Raw genomic sequence first — 12,348 nt, 5'->3', positions numbered from 1 at the left:
AACTTGTAAAGCAAGGAATTTTTTGGTAAATTTGCTTACTCACACCTGACATCATTTTTGGGTTCGTTTTCGAGTGGAAATGAAGTTCTTTGTGGCTCTGGTGCCATCGCCCATGACCGGAGGCATTCTCTTTTTCCAATCACGGTGTCCTACGTGGTTGTGAATTCCTGAATGTCACCCACTTGTCCAGTTGGCCCCAAGGAGACTAGTTCTGTCTGGGAAAACAGTCCCATTGTCACTGAGACAGTCCCTAGAGTTCGGCTCAATCTTGGACCAAGCAAATTGCAGAGAGGTCAGGCATGGACGTGCAGGCCAAAATGAACCTTCCTCTCCACAGGCTTTTCTTCTCGACTTACTTGCCCATTGATGGGCCTTTTAGAGGAAAAGAAAGAGATGGGACAATTATCCCCAAGGACCAGGCTTTTATTAGACTGTTTATACCTGGATTTCTTCCTTTTTCAGATGGGTGAGTCAAACGAAGATATAGAGCAAATGTTCAGCAATTTGCTGGGAGAGATGGATCTCCTGACTCAGGTAAATTCTCCTTCTTACCTTTCAAATTAGAAAAAAAAAAACAAACAAACACAAAAAACAGTGTTACTGAATTTGATTCTAATATGACAAGAGAGCTATCTTTCTAAAGACTGGAAATTGACAATGTTATATAGTCCTGCTATAACTAGTAGGGGAAAGAAATAAAGCTTTTTTCCTGATTGTACCCTTCTGAGTTCAGTTAACTGAATACATGGGTCACACACACATTCTGTTATGGCACTTCTCATGCTCATGGTGTTCAAATACTTAGCAATGCCAGCGGAGGAATTTTCCCCAAGCAAACCCTCTGCAACCACCACCCTCACTGAACAATTTCCCTGGCAGTCACATTATGTAAAGGCTAATCCGCTAATGACTTTCTGCATGAAGCACTGAAATAAGAATCATCCAATATTCCTAAATAAGAAAGTCAGGGATCCCAAAGTTTTCTACAAAATAAATGAAGAATAACCTATTTTTTTATGTTTATTTTAGAAAAATAAATCAATACTAGTTAGCATCTACTTTGTATTCTATATGAAATTCAAGGAAGTTCAGACGCTATGAAGGAAGAGAGAAAAGATGAGACAATAGGCTTAGAGAAAAGGGGTCCTGACTAAAAACCAGAGGGATGGTAGCCTCATTTCTGTAGATCTGAGGACTCTTTTCCACCCATGAAGGGGGAGAGTCTGATGAACGTCTGTGTGTCTCTGTCCACTCACTTCTGCTCCATAGAGGAATGACTGTCCTGTTTGGTCAGGTTGGGATTTTCATAGTTGAGTATTGTTGCTATAACCTCCAGAGTAAGATGGGGACCCCTCAGAGTGTCTCGGATCTGCCTTTCCTGAGAGCCTGTCTGAGTTTTGATCTTTACTGTGCTCAAGTGAGTCCAGTCACAGGGTTTGCTTGGCTAAAACTGATTAAAGGAGTTTCTTCCTAAAACTAGTTTCCTTTCTCTTCTTTCCCTCTCTATTTTACTCAAAGCCTGTTACATCACACATTCACAGATACATATTTTGATAGAGAACTGTTTATGATTTCTTTAAGTAGCCTGATATACTCCTGAGAAAAAATGAGTTGGCTCCCCTAATTGCAATGTTATGCTTCCTAATTATAGTGTTTAAAAAGCAAATGGTTAATGAGTATTTGTGTGTGTGTGCACTTTTCACTAATTTTTGCTCTGGTATCTGCCCCGTAGTTTCTCTATCAACCTTCCCTTTTCTTGGCAATTTTTGCAAGCTTATTCTGGTTTTTAGAATGAATTCTGGGATTGCAGTCACTCTTCCCTACATTTTATCCTTGATTCTAACTTTCTTTGGTTCATTTTTTTTAAGCTTCTTGATTAATGGTCTTTTTTTTCTACTTATAACTGATAGTATCTCGTTACTTTATTCTCAAAAATATAATGATTGCTTCTTTCAGAAATTTAAAACATGAACAAGGATATTACTACATCAAATTAACATAAAAAAATACACTTACCGTCATGAAAACATTCATGAGTAGGAACAGGTGAAATCACTTCTCAAACTATGGATGTAAAAATATTTTTAAATATTAGCTTTTAAATCATACAAGAAGTCACTTTTTCACTTAAAAAATAATGTTATTTACAAAATGAGTAACTGTGTCTTCATTTCTTTTTAACAAGAGTGTTATTAAATAAGAGCAACAGCATTAACATTTTACTGTATAATAAAAGATTGCATCCTGAACAGTTCTTTTCTTCAAGTGACTAAATATTCCTTTCTTTGATGTCATAACTTAAGTCTTAATGAATTATATATACAGCGTGTGTGTTACAGGTACACCATTACCAGAAATTTTTCCTGTTGTTTATAAAAACAAACAACTTCATTCTCATCAGTCTCAGTTGATATGTTTTGTTTCAAAGTGTACTTTCTAGAATAATTTTTAACTTGTCATTTTTTGTAGGGGAAAAAAATCACCTAAAGTGTGCAAATAATACAGTTTTTAGAGAACACGTTTAGAGGGAACATGGGTAAACAGTAGATGATTCTTTACTTAATGAATAATTTGCCCTGCAAAAATGTAAGTATCCCGAATAACTTTGGGGCTGGGGCTCTGTTTTCACAGAGTTTAGGAGTCGACATTCTTCCTCCTCCAGATCCTAAACCGCCCAGAGTTGAATTTAACTACAGTGTGGGGTTTAAGGATTTAAATGGTAAGCATCGTTTCTTTTCTTGAGTAATTTGAAATCATAGCAATGACTAAAATCTGTCAGAGTGTAATTCGTAGCTCTAGAAAACTAGGAATACACTTCCTTAGTTCTACATACATTCTTTCTGAGGTTTTAAGAATTGATTTCACTTAATTTTATGAAGAAGTTATGTGCAAAAGAACACTGGCTTAGGAGGAAATAAACCCTTTTTACATAGTTAGGAGATCCAAACTTCTCCAAGCGCTGTACATGGAACCATTGTTGTTGTTCAGTGACTAAGTCATGTCCAACCCAGCGACCCCATGGACTGCAGCATGCCAGGCTCCTCAGTTTTCACTGTCACCTGGAGTTTGCTCAAATTCATGTCCATCGGGTTGGTGTCCCTGAGATCTAACCATTTCATCCTCTGCCGCCCCCCTTTCCTTTTGCCTTCAATCTTTTCCAGCATCAGAGTCTTTTCCAGTGAGTCAGCTCTTTGCATCAAGTGGCCGAGGTTATCAGAGCTTCAGCAACAGTCCTTCCAATGAATATTCAGGGTTGAACCATTAGCATTAATGTAATAATATGCTGTATGGTGTTTGTGCTAATGATGTTGGGCAATAAATGATTTCCCCATGCCTTCTGATCCTTTGTTCCTGAGAAGGCTGTATTTCCCCCATCCCCATTTCCTCAATCTCGTTCACGTTGCACACAGCAGCTAGATTTCTCTTCCTCATCATCACTTCCACCCTGCTCGCCCTTTGTTCATCACACTCACCCTCCAGTGACTGCCTGATCAGCCACGTGCCGTCCCAACTCAATTCACGGCCGTGGCTCCCTGGATGCACGTGATCTCACAGTAATCTCACACGTGGAAGAAATTCCAGCGAAACCATCCTCCCTCCCCCTCACTCTGAAAATCTGGGTCTGCCGTTTCCTTTAAGAGTTAACTCCCAGGACTTCCCTGTGGTGGAGTGGTTGAGACTCCTTCGTGCTCCCAAGGCAGTAGGACCAGGTTTGATCCCTGGTCAGGGAACTAAGATCCCACAAACCATGTGGTGCAGTCAAAAAAAAAAAAAAAACACACAAAACAATACTTAACTGCTAGTATTAATGTATAGAAAGTCTTGAAAACAACAAGAGAAAATTCTTTAAAAAAAAAAAAAAGAGAATTAACTTCCAACTCACTGTCTTATGAAGTCTTTACCAGTTAATCCCAATTTTTCAAAAACATTTTTTTCACTCTTAATGCCCTTTGTGCTTTGTTTCCTGCTGTTGCTCTTTTGAGATGTGAGAGTTGCTCTTTTGAGATGTAAGAGTTCCCATGATTGGATGGTGTGCCCACAGAAACTCTATCCTCACCCCAAATCTCAAGGCACATGAAGTAAATCCCAGTTGGTGGAGACCGACTCTCTTCCAAGTATATTTGTTAGTGTTGCTCTGTTTGCCGCTGTCCAAAGACCTGGGAGAACTTTCCATCCATGTCCAGCCTCTCCCATCCCCTACTTTGTAAAACTCTTAAGATTTTGCACCAGAATGCACAAGAATTTCCTACATAGGCATCCAGTCAGCACTTGGATTTCACTTTATAAGTGGCCTGTGAGGATGCTCAATGTAGGGAAGGCATTTGCCTCCCTTGTTTTTTGTTTTTTGTTTTTTGTTTTTTTAGGGGGGAAGGAAAGGATATTTTTAGCTTTATTGAAGCTAACTTGATGAATAAAACTGTATTATATGTAAAAGTGTACAATGTGCAGATTTGGTGTGCATCTACATTGTGAAAAGATTGGCCCCATCAAGATAGTTAACCTATCTATCTCCTCGCATATTTACTTCTTATTTTAGTGAGAATGTTTAAGTTCTACTCTTTCAGCAGATTTCAATTATACCATACAGCAAGTTAGCAACTAGAGTCATTGTGGTATACTTAGATCCTCAGACCTTATTTGCCTTATAAAAGTTCATATTCTTTCACTAACCTCATCTTATTTCCCCGACTCCAATCCCTGGCAACCTGTACTCAAACTTACTCTTTTTTAAAAAATTAATATATTTTTTGAAGGATAATTGCTTTACAGAAAAACTGACACTTTAAAATGACTTTCATTTAGTTTTTCCAGGTACACATCATTATCTTGTTCATGAATGTGATTTTCCCTATCAGAGTCCTTAAATGCACTGGAAGACCAAGATTTAGATGCTCTCATGGCAGATCTGGTAGCAGACATAAGTGAAGCTGAGCAGAGGACAATCCAGGCCCAGAAAGAGACCCCTCAAAAGCAACCTCAGTCAGCATCCCTGTGTGTGCCAAGCTTCAGTGGTACAACCTCTCTTGGTTATGGAGCAAATGTTGCTGCAACGAGTCAGTATGATGATGACTTACCACCTCCACCAGCTGATCCCGTGTTAGACCTTCCGCTGCCACCACCCCCTCCAGGACCCATCTCTCAGGTAAGTCCATGGGGTCAGGACTCTTGACCTCTGCCACCCATGGTCTCTGACTTTCTTCAAAGTGACGGTTCCATTCATAAATGTGTATGCCCGGGGCTCTAAGATTCAAACAAACAAGGATCCCAGATGTGTTCATTGCAAAGTCAGATGTAAAATGCCTGTGAAAGGACACGGTGGTGAGTATAAGGAACTTATTATGGCCATATTCAGGAATTATTATAGTTTGGCTAAATCTACATTTGTATATGGCTTTTCCTGATAATACTCAACCTTTCGGGGGTCATATTTGATTAACTTGGTGTGTGCTTTGGAAATGATTTACACATTGCTGTGTCCCTGATCCTTGCCCAGTACCTAAAGAATAGAAGGCATTCCTTACCTATTTCTAAATTGAACTAAATGGAATTTTGCTGAATTTGACAGCCTTGTTCATTGGCAAAGATATCACTTGTAAAGTCAAAGTTGGAAGGGGTGTTATGGGCAAGCAGGTGGTAAGTGTTTGATATTAATAGATTTCTGAGAAGTTCATATTGTCAATATTTGGGATGTCAGTTTATGTCCCTCATCAATGCAAAAAGGGTGCTTTAAGGATTTTGCTTAGGGTAAGCCACTTTTAAAATATTTTAGAAAAATTAAAAAAATAATAAAATATTTTAGAGAAATAACCTAGCTCTATTTCCTGTGGCTCTCACATTTATTGTACTGTATGCTGATCAGTACTTATAAATACAACCCTAGGAACCCTGAAAATCCCTACAATATCTTTTGGATGAATAAATAGGAAATATAAACAAATATCAAATACTACTCATTGCTGTATTATGTGATTCTTGTATAAAAATTATTTGAAAATTGGTGATCCATTTAGAACAGAGGCTCTTTTTTCCTCCAGTTTATTGAGATATAATTGATGTATAATATTATAGAAGTTTCAAAGGGCCTGGTTGAGTCCAAAAAACTTTTCAGAGAGAATTTTGTACATTTATATTATTTACAGCAAGATGCAGTAACATGGGGCTTCCCCAGTGGCTCAGTAGTAAAGAGTCTGCCTGCAAGTCAGGAGCCGCGGGAGACATGGGTTCCATCTCTGGGTTGGGAAGATGCCCTGGAGGAGGGCATGGCAACCCACTCCAGTACTCTTGCTTGGAGAATCCCATGGACAACAGAGCCTGGTGGACTACAGTCCATAGGGTCGCAAAGAGTTGGGCACGGCTGAAGAGACTTAGCACGCACATATGCAGTAACATAAGACTTCCCTGGTGGCTCAGTGGTAAAGAATCCAGCTGCCAATGCAGGAGATGCAGGTTCGATCCCTGGGCTGGGAATATTCCCTGAAGGACATGGCAAGCCACTCCAGTATTCTTGCCTGGGAAATCCCACAGACAGAGGAGCCTGGCGGGCTACAGTCCTTGGGATCACAAAGAGTCAGACACGACTTAGCAGCTGAGCACAAGCACGACTATACAAGTTTAAGTTACACAACATGGTGAGTCTTAACCACTGGACAGCCAGGCAGGTACCAGTACAGCCTTTTATCAACAGAAGGTGACTGCGACGCTAGCAGTGTTGGGAATACTCACTCGCTTGTATGATTAATGGACTGTGTTCGTGTCTTACGTTTTACAGGAAGAAGAAGAAGCTCAAGCCAAGGCTGATAAAATAAAACTGGCATTGGAAAAACTGAAGGAGGCCAAGGTCAAGAAGGTAAACTATGAATCACTTTTACATGGGGCAGTCAAATTAACAACTTCTTCATACGCTTAAGGGTAAAAAAGTTTTACATTCAAGTGGTACTTTCCATTGAGTTGTATTTTTTTTAACTGAAGGACAAAGATAAATTATTCTTTCCATGACATCAGTTGTTCATTTGTGATTGATAAATAGGGAACCTATGTTAGTGTCAATGTAGAAGTTTCTACCCCCAGGGCTCCCTCCCCTGAGGATGCCCTCTGGGTTCTGCTCACTCTTGGGTAATAGCAGGTGGCATCCTCTGCTGGGCCCATCTCAATTTGGTTAGAGTTCAGCTTCCACTGGCATCACCTCACTTCCACCGTTGCTTTTGTGCATGTTGTATACCCCCTGGGGCAGCCCCTAGATGCCCTGGGTGTCCGAGTTCTCCCCTGAAGTTCCAAATGTTCTTCTGGCCGGTGCTGTGTGTTCAAAGTGGCGTAGGTTTCGAGTCACCTGCCCAACCCTGTGGTCCCAATAAGCGTGTAATTTATTGTGCATTTTTCCGTAGGTTTTTCCAGAGATGCATTTATTGTGTTGTATCAGAAACACACATATTTAACCTCAGTAAAAGCATCTGTCTAATAAAGTGTTAGTAATAGTTAATTTGGTAAATTAAGAGAAAGATAAAGTCTCACCTTGACCCCTGAGGCATATGCTATGACTGAGACTCATTAAGAGCTTTTTAATTACAGTTGGGTGAATTATTCCTTTCCTAGAGGGCGTTCGATTTTATGTTCCTGTAGCCTCTCTCATGGTTCTTTGAATGAAGGAGTTCAACACATGCTGATTGATTTTTAATAAATATTCCTTCGTTACCTCAGGATACAGACAGTCACGGTTCATCTGTGAGCACGTTGCCAGATCAGCCTGGTTCCTTTCATTTCAAGCACGCATGCGCCCTCTTACTATTTCCCTTCCTGTTCTCTATGTGTAATTGCATTCTGTGGTCGGTTAGTGAGCTGATGCCTCTGAGGGGGCTGTTTCCTTCCCCGCCTCGCACTCCGTGAATCCCTGGTTAAATCCAGCTCTCCTTCTGCTCAGCCCGGGCCATCAGTGCTGCCAGAGCTCGCCACTCCAGTCTCTGTCTCACGAACCTAGAGAACTGCTTCCACCTTGTTCTCTCCCTGAAAACCTCCAGTACCTCCCTCCTCTTCCTCGTGATGTTGCCACCCATTGCGGAGAAGTAGAAGCCATCCAAAGAAAGGCTCTACCAGCTCCTAACACATTGGCCTCCTGCCCGCCTGCACCTCCAGCAGCTGGTCCATAGTCTGGTCCCTGTGGATGGCCTGTCGTGTTTCTAAAACCAGTCTCCTTCGTGTGCTTAACTGGAGATGAAGAGGACAGGGATGAGCAAGCAGTATTTCCTGCTGGAGACCAGAAGCCAGAGAAAGTTGCCATAATTCAGTTGAGGTGAATTGTAGCGGCTTCGAAAAGCAGCACCTGCCTCTAGTCCACAAAGTGTATGTGAAACAGAAGCCGCTCTGATCAGGGGGAGAGAGAAGAAAATTAAGAAGCCAAGGTGTTTATTTTTTCTGACTTGAGGTACTCTGAGGCTTATTTCTAAAAATAAAAGGCTGTGTGGCACAGATAATTTTTAAAAAATAACTGAGTCATACTCATCCATTAATAAAGTAAATAAGGTATACTAACATAATCTACGGCATGTTTTATATAAAGGCTGGAAATCAAGTTGACCTGAAGTACTCTGTCCTCAAATATTCTGCTGGGTGTTGTCATCTTTTTGGATCGGGAATGATGTACGTAGTTTGTGGTGCAAAGCTTTTAGAACTGGAAAGAGTGTCAGACTCACTCGTTGACTGTATTTCTTTCTTTGTGGTAAAGAATCTGCCTACCAATGCAAGAGAAGAAAGAGGTGTTGGTTTGATCCCTGGGTGGGAAAGATCCCCTGGAGGAGAGGATGGCACCCCACTCCAGTATTCTTGCCTGGAAAATCCCATGGTCTTTACTACAATGGATCAGAAAGGGGAAGTCTTTTCATTCTGGAATCATTTTGCCCTATATGATATGGTATTGATGTGAAATGGGGTCGCAAGGAGTCGGACACGACTGAGCGACTGAACTAAACTGATTGATGTGAAAAGTACTCAGGTTGCTACATCAGTAACCGTGCTGTAGGGTGTCATGTGCTGATATGGGACTAGCCTTCAGCTTGGAAATGGGAAGAAGGCTGTGAAGAAGAGTCAACATGGTTTCTCTTAACTAAATGTCACCTGCCTTCTCTCGGTTTTTTCCCTAAGTTTCATGATTGTGGACATTTGTAACTACATGTGGGTTAAATTTAGTTTGCAGTTTCTGCCAAAAGAAAAACCAAAACCAAGCCCTTTCCATCATTGCATCATTGTCAGACTATGTGGTTTGCTTTTTTTCTCTCTTTAAAAACAAAAGATAACACCAAGCTATGTTTCATTTTTTCAAGAATTCCTAAGCAAGAAAAAATGTGGTTAAAAGTCATTGATTTTCCCATCGGGAACATTGTCCTCTAAATCCTAACATTGTTAGGGTTTCTTAGGACCCGTAGCTACTTTATAGCAATAATCCTCAGCAGAGAGCAATGGGTATGCCTTCTATGGAAAATAAGGCATGGTCATTCCAATATTTGAGGAATTTCTGTTTTTCCAGGCACCCTTCCAAGCATGATTTCTCAGGTCAGATGAATGTTTTTTGTGGGTTTTTTTGGCCGTGTGGTATGACATATGGGATCTTACTGTCCCGACCAGGAATTGAACCCTGTACCCTGCAGTGGAAGGGTGGCGTCGTAAGCATTGAACTGCCAGGAAAATCCCCAGATGAATGTCTTTGACACTGTGGTATTTATTTGAGCCTGTTGTGTTAAATACATAAAAAGATGAACAGACAATCGAAACAAAATGTCCAACTAGAAGTTTCTGGGCTACATGTTTCAAAGGAAAAAAAGTATTCTTTGGCCAAGCCTGGAATAAAAGCCTAATTCAAATGGCCTCAGGAGGAGGAAATGCACCTTACTGCCCAGTGTTTGCATTTGAGTCTCCCGAGTGCAAGTGGGGGAAGGGAAGATAGTAGGTGTGCTTCGACATGTGGTCTTTGCTCCTCACCCAGATTCTTATCGCCACCCACACCCTTGGTTGCTGTCAGTAACTCTGCACAGCAGTCCACAGGAACTGTGTGTGCCCGGCACCATTCACTGCACAGCGTCTTCAGGATCCGACTGGGTGGGAGAGGGTCCAGCGAGGCAGTTTACCTGCTGCTCAGAATATGGCCCAAACTTTAGGAGAGGAAGAAATGTTGCCAGTTGTATGACTTCTCTTTCCATTCCGTCTAAATACTTTTTATTTATTTTTAAAAATGTATTTATTTATTTGACTGCACCGGATGTTGGTTGCTGCACACAGCATCTTCAGTCTTTGCTGAGGCGTGCGGGCATCTTTAGCTATGGCATGAGAACTCCTGTTGCAGCACGTGGGATCTGGTTCCCCAACCAGGGATCAAACCTGTGCCCCCTGCGCTGGGAGCGTGGAGTCCCAGCCACTGGCCCAGCAGCGAAGTCCCAATGCTTTTTAAATAATGATACCCTTCCTGTGTGAGTAACCAGGAGCAACCTTAGACAAACAATAGGCAGAACTTATCTCTATCTCACACTTCTCTTTTCAAGCTAGAATAAAACTTTAAGCAAGAGTGTCTGGGGGTCCTGGGTGACAATGTTGCTTCAGGAATTCTCTGCTGGTGGTGTGTGGAGTAGCTTCAAACACTGCAGGCTGGAGGTTGGGTGGGGGTGGTCTGGAAAGGGAAAGACAATCCCAAGTGGCAGGGGGACCAGTGATTTTGGTGGAGAAGGCAATGGCACCCCACTCCAGTACTCATGCCTGGAAAATCCCATGGATGAAGGAGCCTGGAAGGCTGCAGTCCATGGGGTCGCGAAGGGTCGGACACGACTGAGTGACTTCACTTTCACTTTTCACTTTCATGCATTGGAGAAGAAAATGGCAACCCACTCCAGGGTTCTTGCCTGGAGAATCCCAGGGACGGGGGAGCCTGGTGGGCTGCCATCTATGGGGTCGCACAGAGTTGGACACGACTGAAGCGACGCAGCAGCAGCAGCAGTGATTTTGGTGGGCTTCCCTGGTGGCTCAGACAATAAAGAAGGCCCTTGGGTCAGGAAGATTCCCTGGAGAAAGGCATGGCGACCCACCTCAGTATTCTTGCCTGGAGAATTCCGTGCACAGGGGAGCCTGGTGGGCTACAGTCCACGGGGTCACAGGGTCAGTATCTCCCTCATCAGGATGCAGAGTCTCTGAAAACTGGGCAAGCACTTTGCTTATTGTGTATTATTTCTGTTTTTGTGAGTTGGTTTCTCTAGCGCCTGTCTGTATTCCTGCACCTTAAACAAATGCTTGGCACATGAATGAGTCTGTGGGATACCTTCTTACCGAAATATGCAGAAGCAATAGAAGTTGAAATCTGAACCTTTCTCAGTGGCTTTCTCCAGTTGCTGGAATTTACTGGCTGTCCTGTGGCTTTCTCCTCAGCTTGTTGTCAAGATACATATGAATGATAACAGCTCAAAGTCACTGATGGTGGATGAGCGGCAGTTAGCCCGAGATGTTCTCGACAACCTTTTTGAGAAAACCCACTGTGACTGTAACGTGGATTGGTGTCTTTATGAAATATATCCAGAACTGCAAATCGGTAAGTCCCAGTCCTAACGGCAGGCTGTATTCCAGAAACCTGTGGTTGGTTTGCTTCATTATATTATGGGTTTTGATCTAATTACGAAGAAGAGTTTTGTTCAAGGCTGTGAAGACCACCCACCCATCGCTTTCCTTATGTCGGGTTCAGTGCTTGTCTCTTGCTTGGTGTGTGGTGAAGAGACTCAGATGGAAGCAGATGGCCAGACCTGGGGGAGTGTGCATTATTGCAGCTACTTCTCTAGCAGATCCAAAAGGAAAGTGAGTGACAAGATGATGCTTCTTACTGTTTAGCCAGCTGAGCCGATGGGCCTGGGTACTGATCAGCCAATGTCTCTTTAACGTCTGCTTCTTTAAACTCTAAGGCAGTCATCCCCCACCTTTTTGATGCCAGGAGCCAGTTTCATGCAAGTCAGTTTTCCCATAGACCTGGTCAGGAGTAGTATTGGGATATTTCAAGCGTGTTGCATTTACTGAGTTCACTGAACGGAGCAGGTAGGTCTCTGGCAGCGATACAAGCGATGGGAAGCAACTATAGATACAGATGAAGCCGCTTCACGCACTCGCCCGCCTCTCAACTCCTGCTCCTCAGCTGGGTTCCTAACAGGCCACGGACCAGTACCCGCCTGTGGCCCAGGAGCTGGTGACCCCTGCTCTTGGGCAACTCTGCCCCGGGCCTCGCGTCCCTGTCCACTTCTCGTCCTCCACGCCTCACTCGCTTAGTATCTGATACTTTGTCTAGACTTTGTCTAGTGGAAGAGGCTCAGCCCCAAAGAGCAAAGGACAGTTGAT

General features: G+C 42.6%; 1 protein-coding gene across 2 annotated transcripts in view; it reads left to right on the top strand.

Annotated features, from left to right (window-relative positions):
• APBB1IP (amyloid beta precursor protein binding family B member 1 interacting protein) overlaps positions 1–12,348 on the top strand; it is a 78,992-nt gene that overhangs the window by 38,329 nt on the left and 28,315 nt on the right. For both annotated transcript variants that reach the window (XM_042230458.2, XM_027976552.2), the window contains 5 exons: positions 463–534; positions 2,632–2,719; positions 4,857–5,143; positions 6,770–6,847; positions 11,398–11,557. In XM_042230458.2, coding sequence (XP_042086392.1) covers positions 463–534; positions 2,632–2,719; positions 4,857–5,143; positions 6,770–6,847; positions 11,398–11,557 — 685 coding nt within the window. The remainder of the gene's footprint in view (positions 1–462; positions 535–2,631; positions 2,720–4,856; positions 5,144–6,769; positions 6,848–11,397; positions 11,558–12,348) is intronic.

The sequence above is a fragment of the Ovis aries genome, chromosome 13, assembly GCF_016772045.2.
Source record: "Ovis aries strain OAR_USU_Benz2616 breed Rambouillet chromosome 13, ARS-UI_Ramb_v3.0, whole genome shotgun sequence".
Classification (NCBI taxonomy): Eukaryota; Metazoa; Chordata; class Mammalia; order Artiodactyla; family Bovidae; genus Ovis; species Ovis aries.
This window is presented reverse-complemented; position numbering and strand designations above follow the sequence as displayed.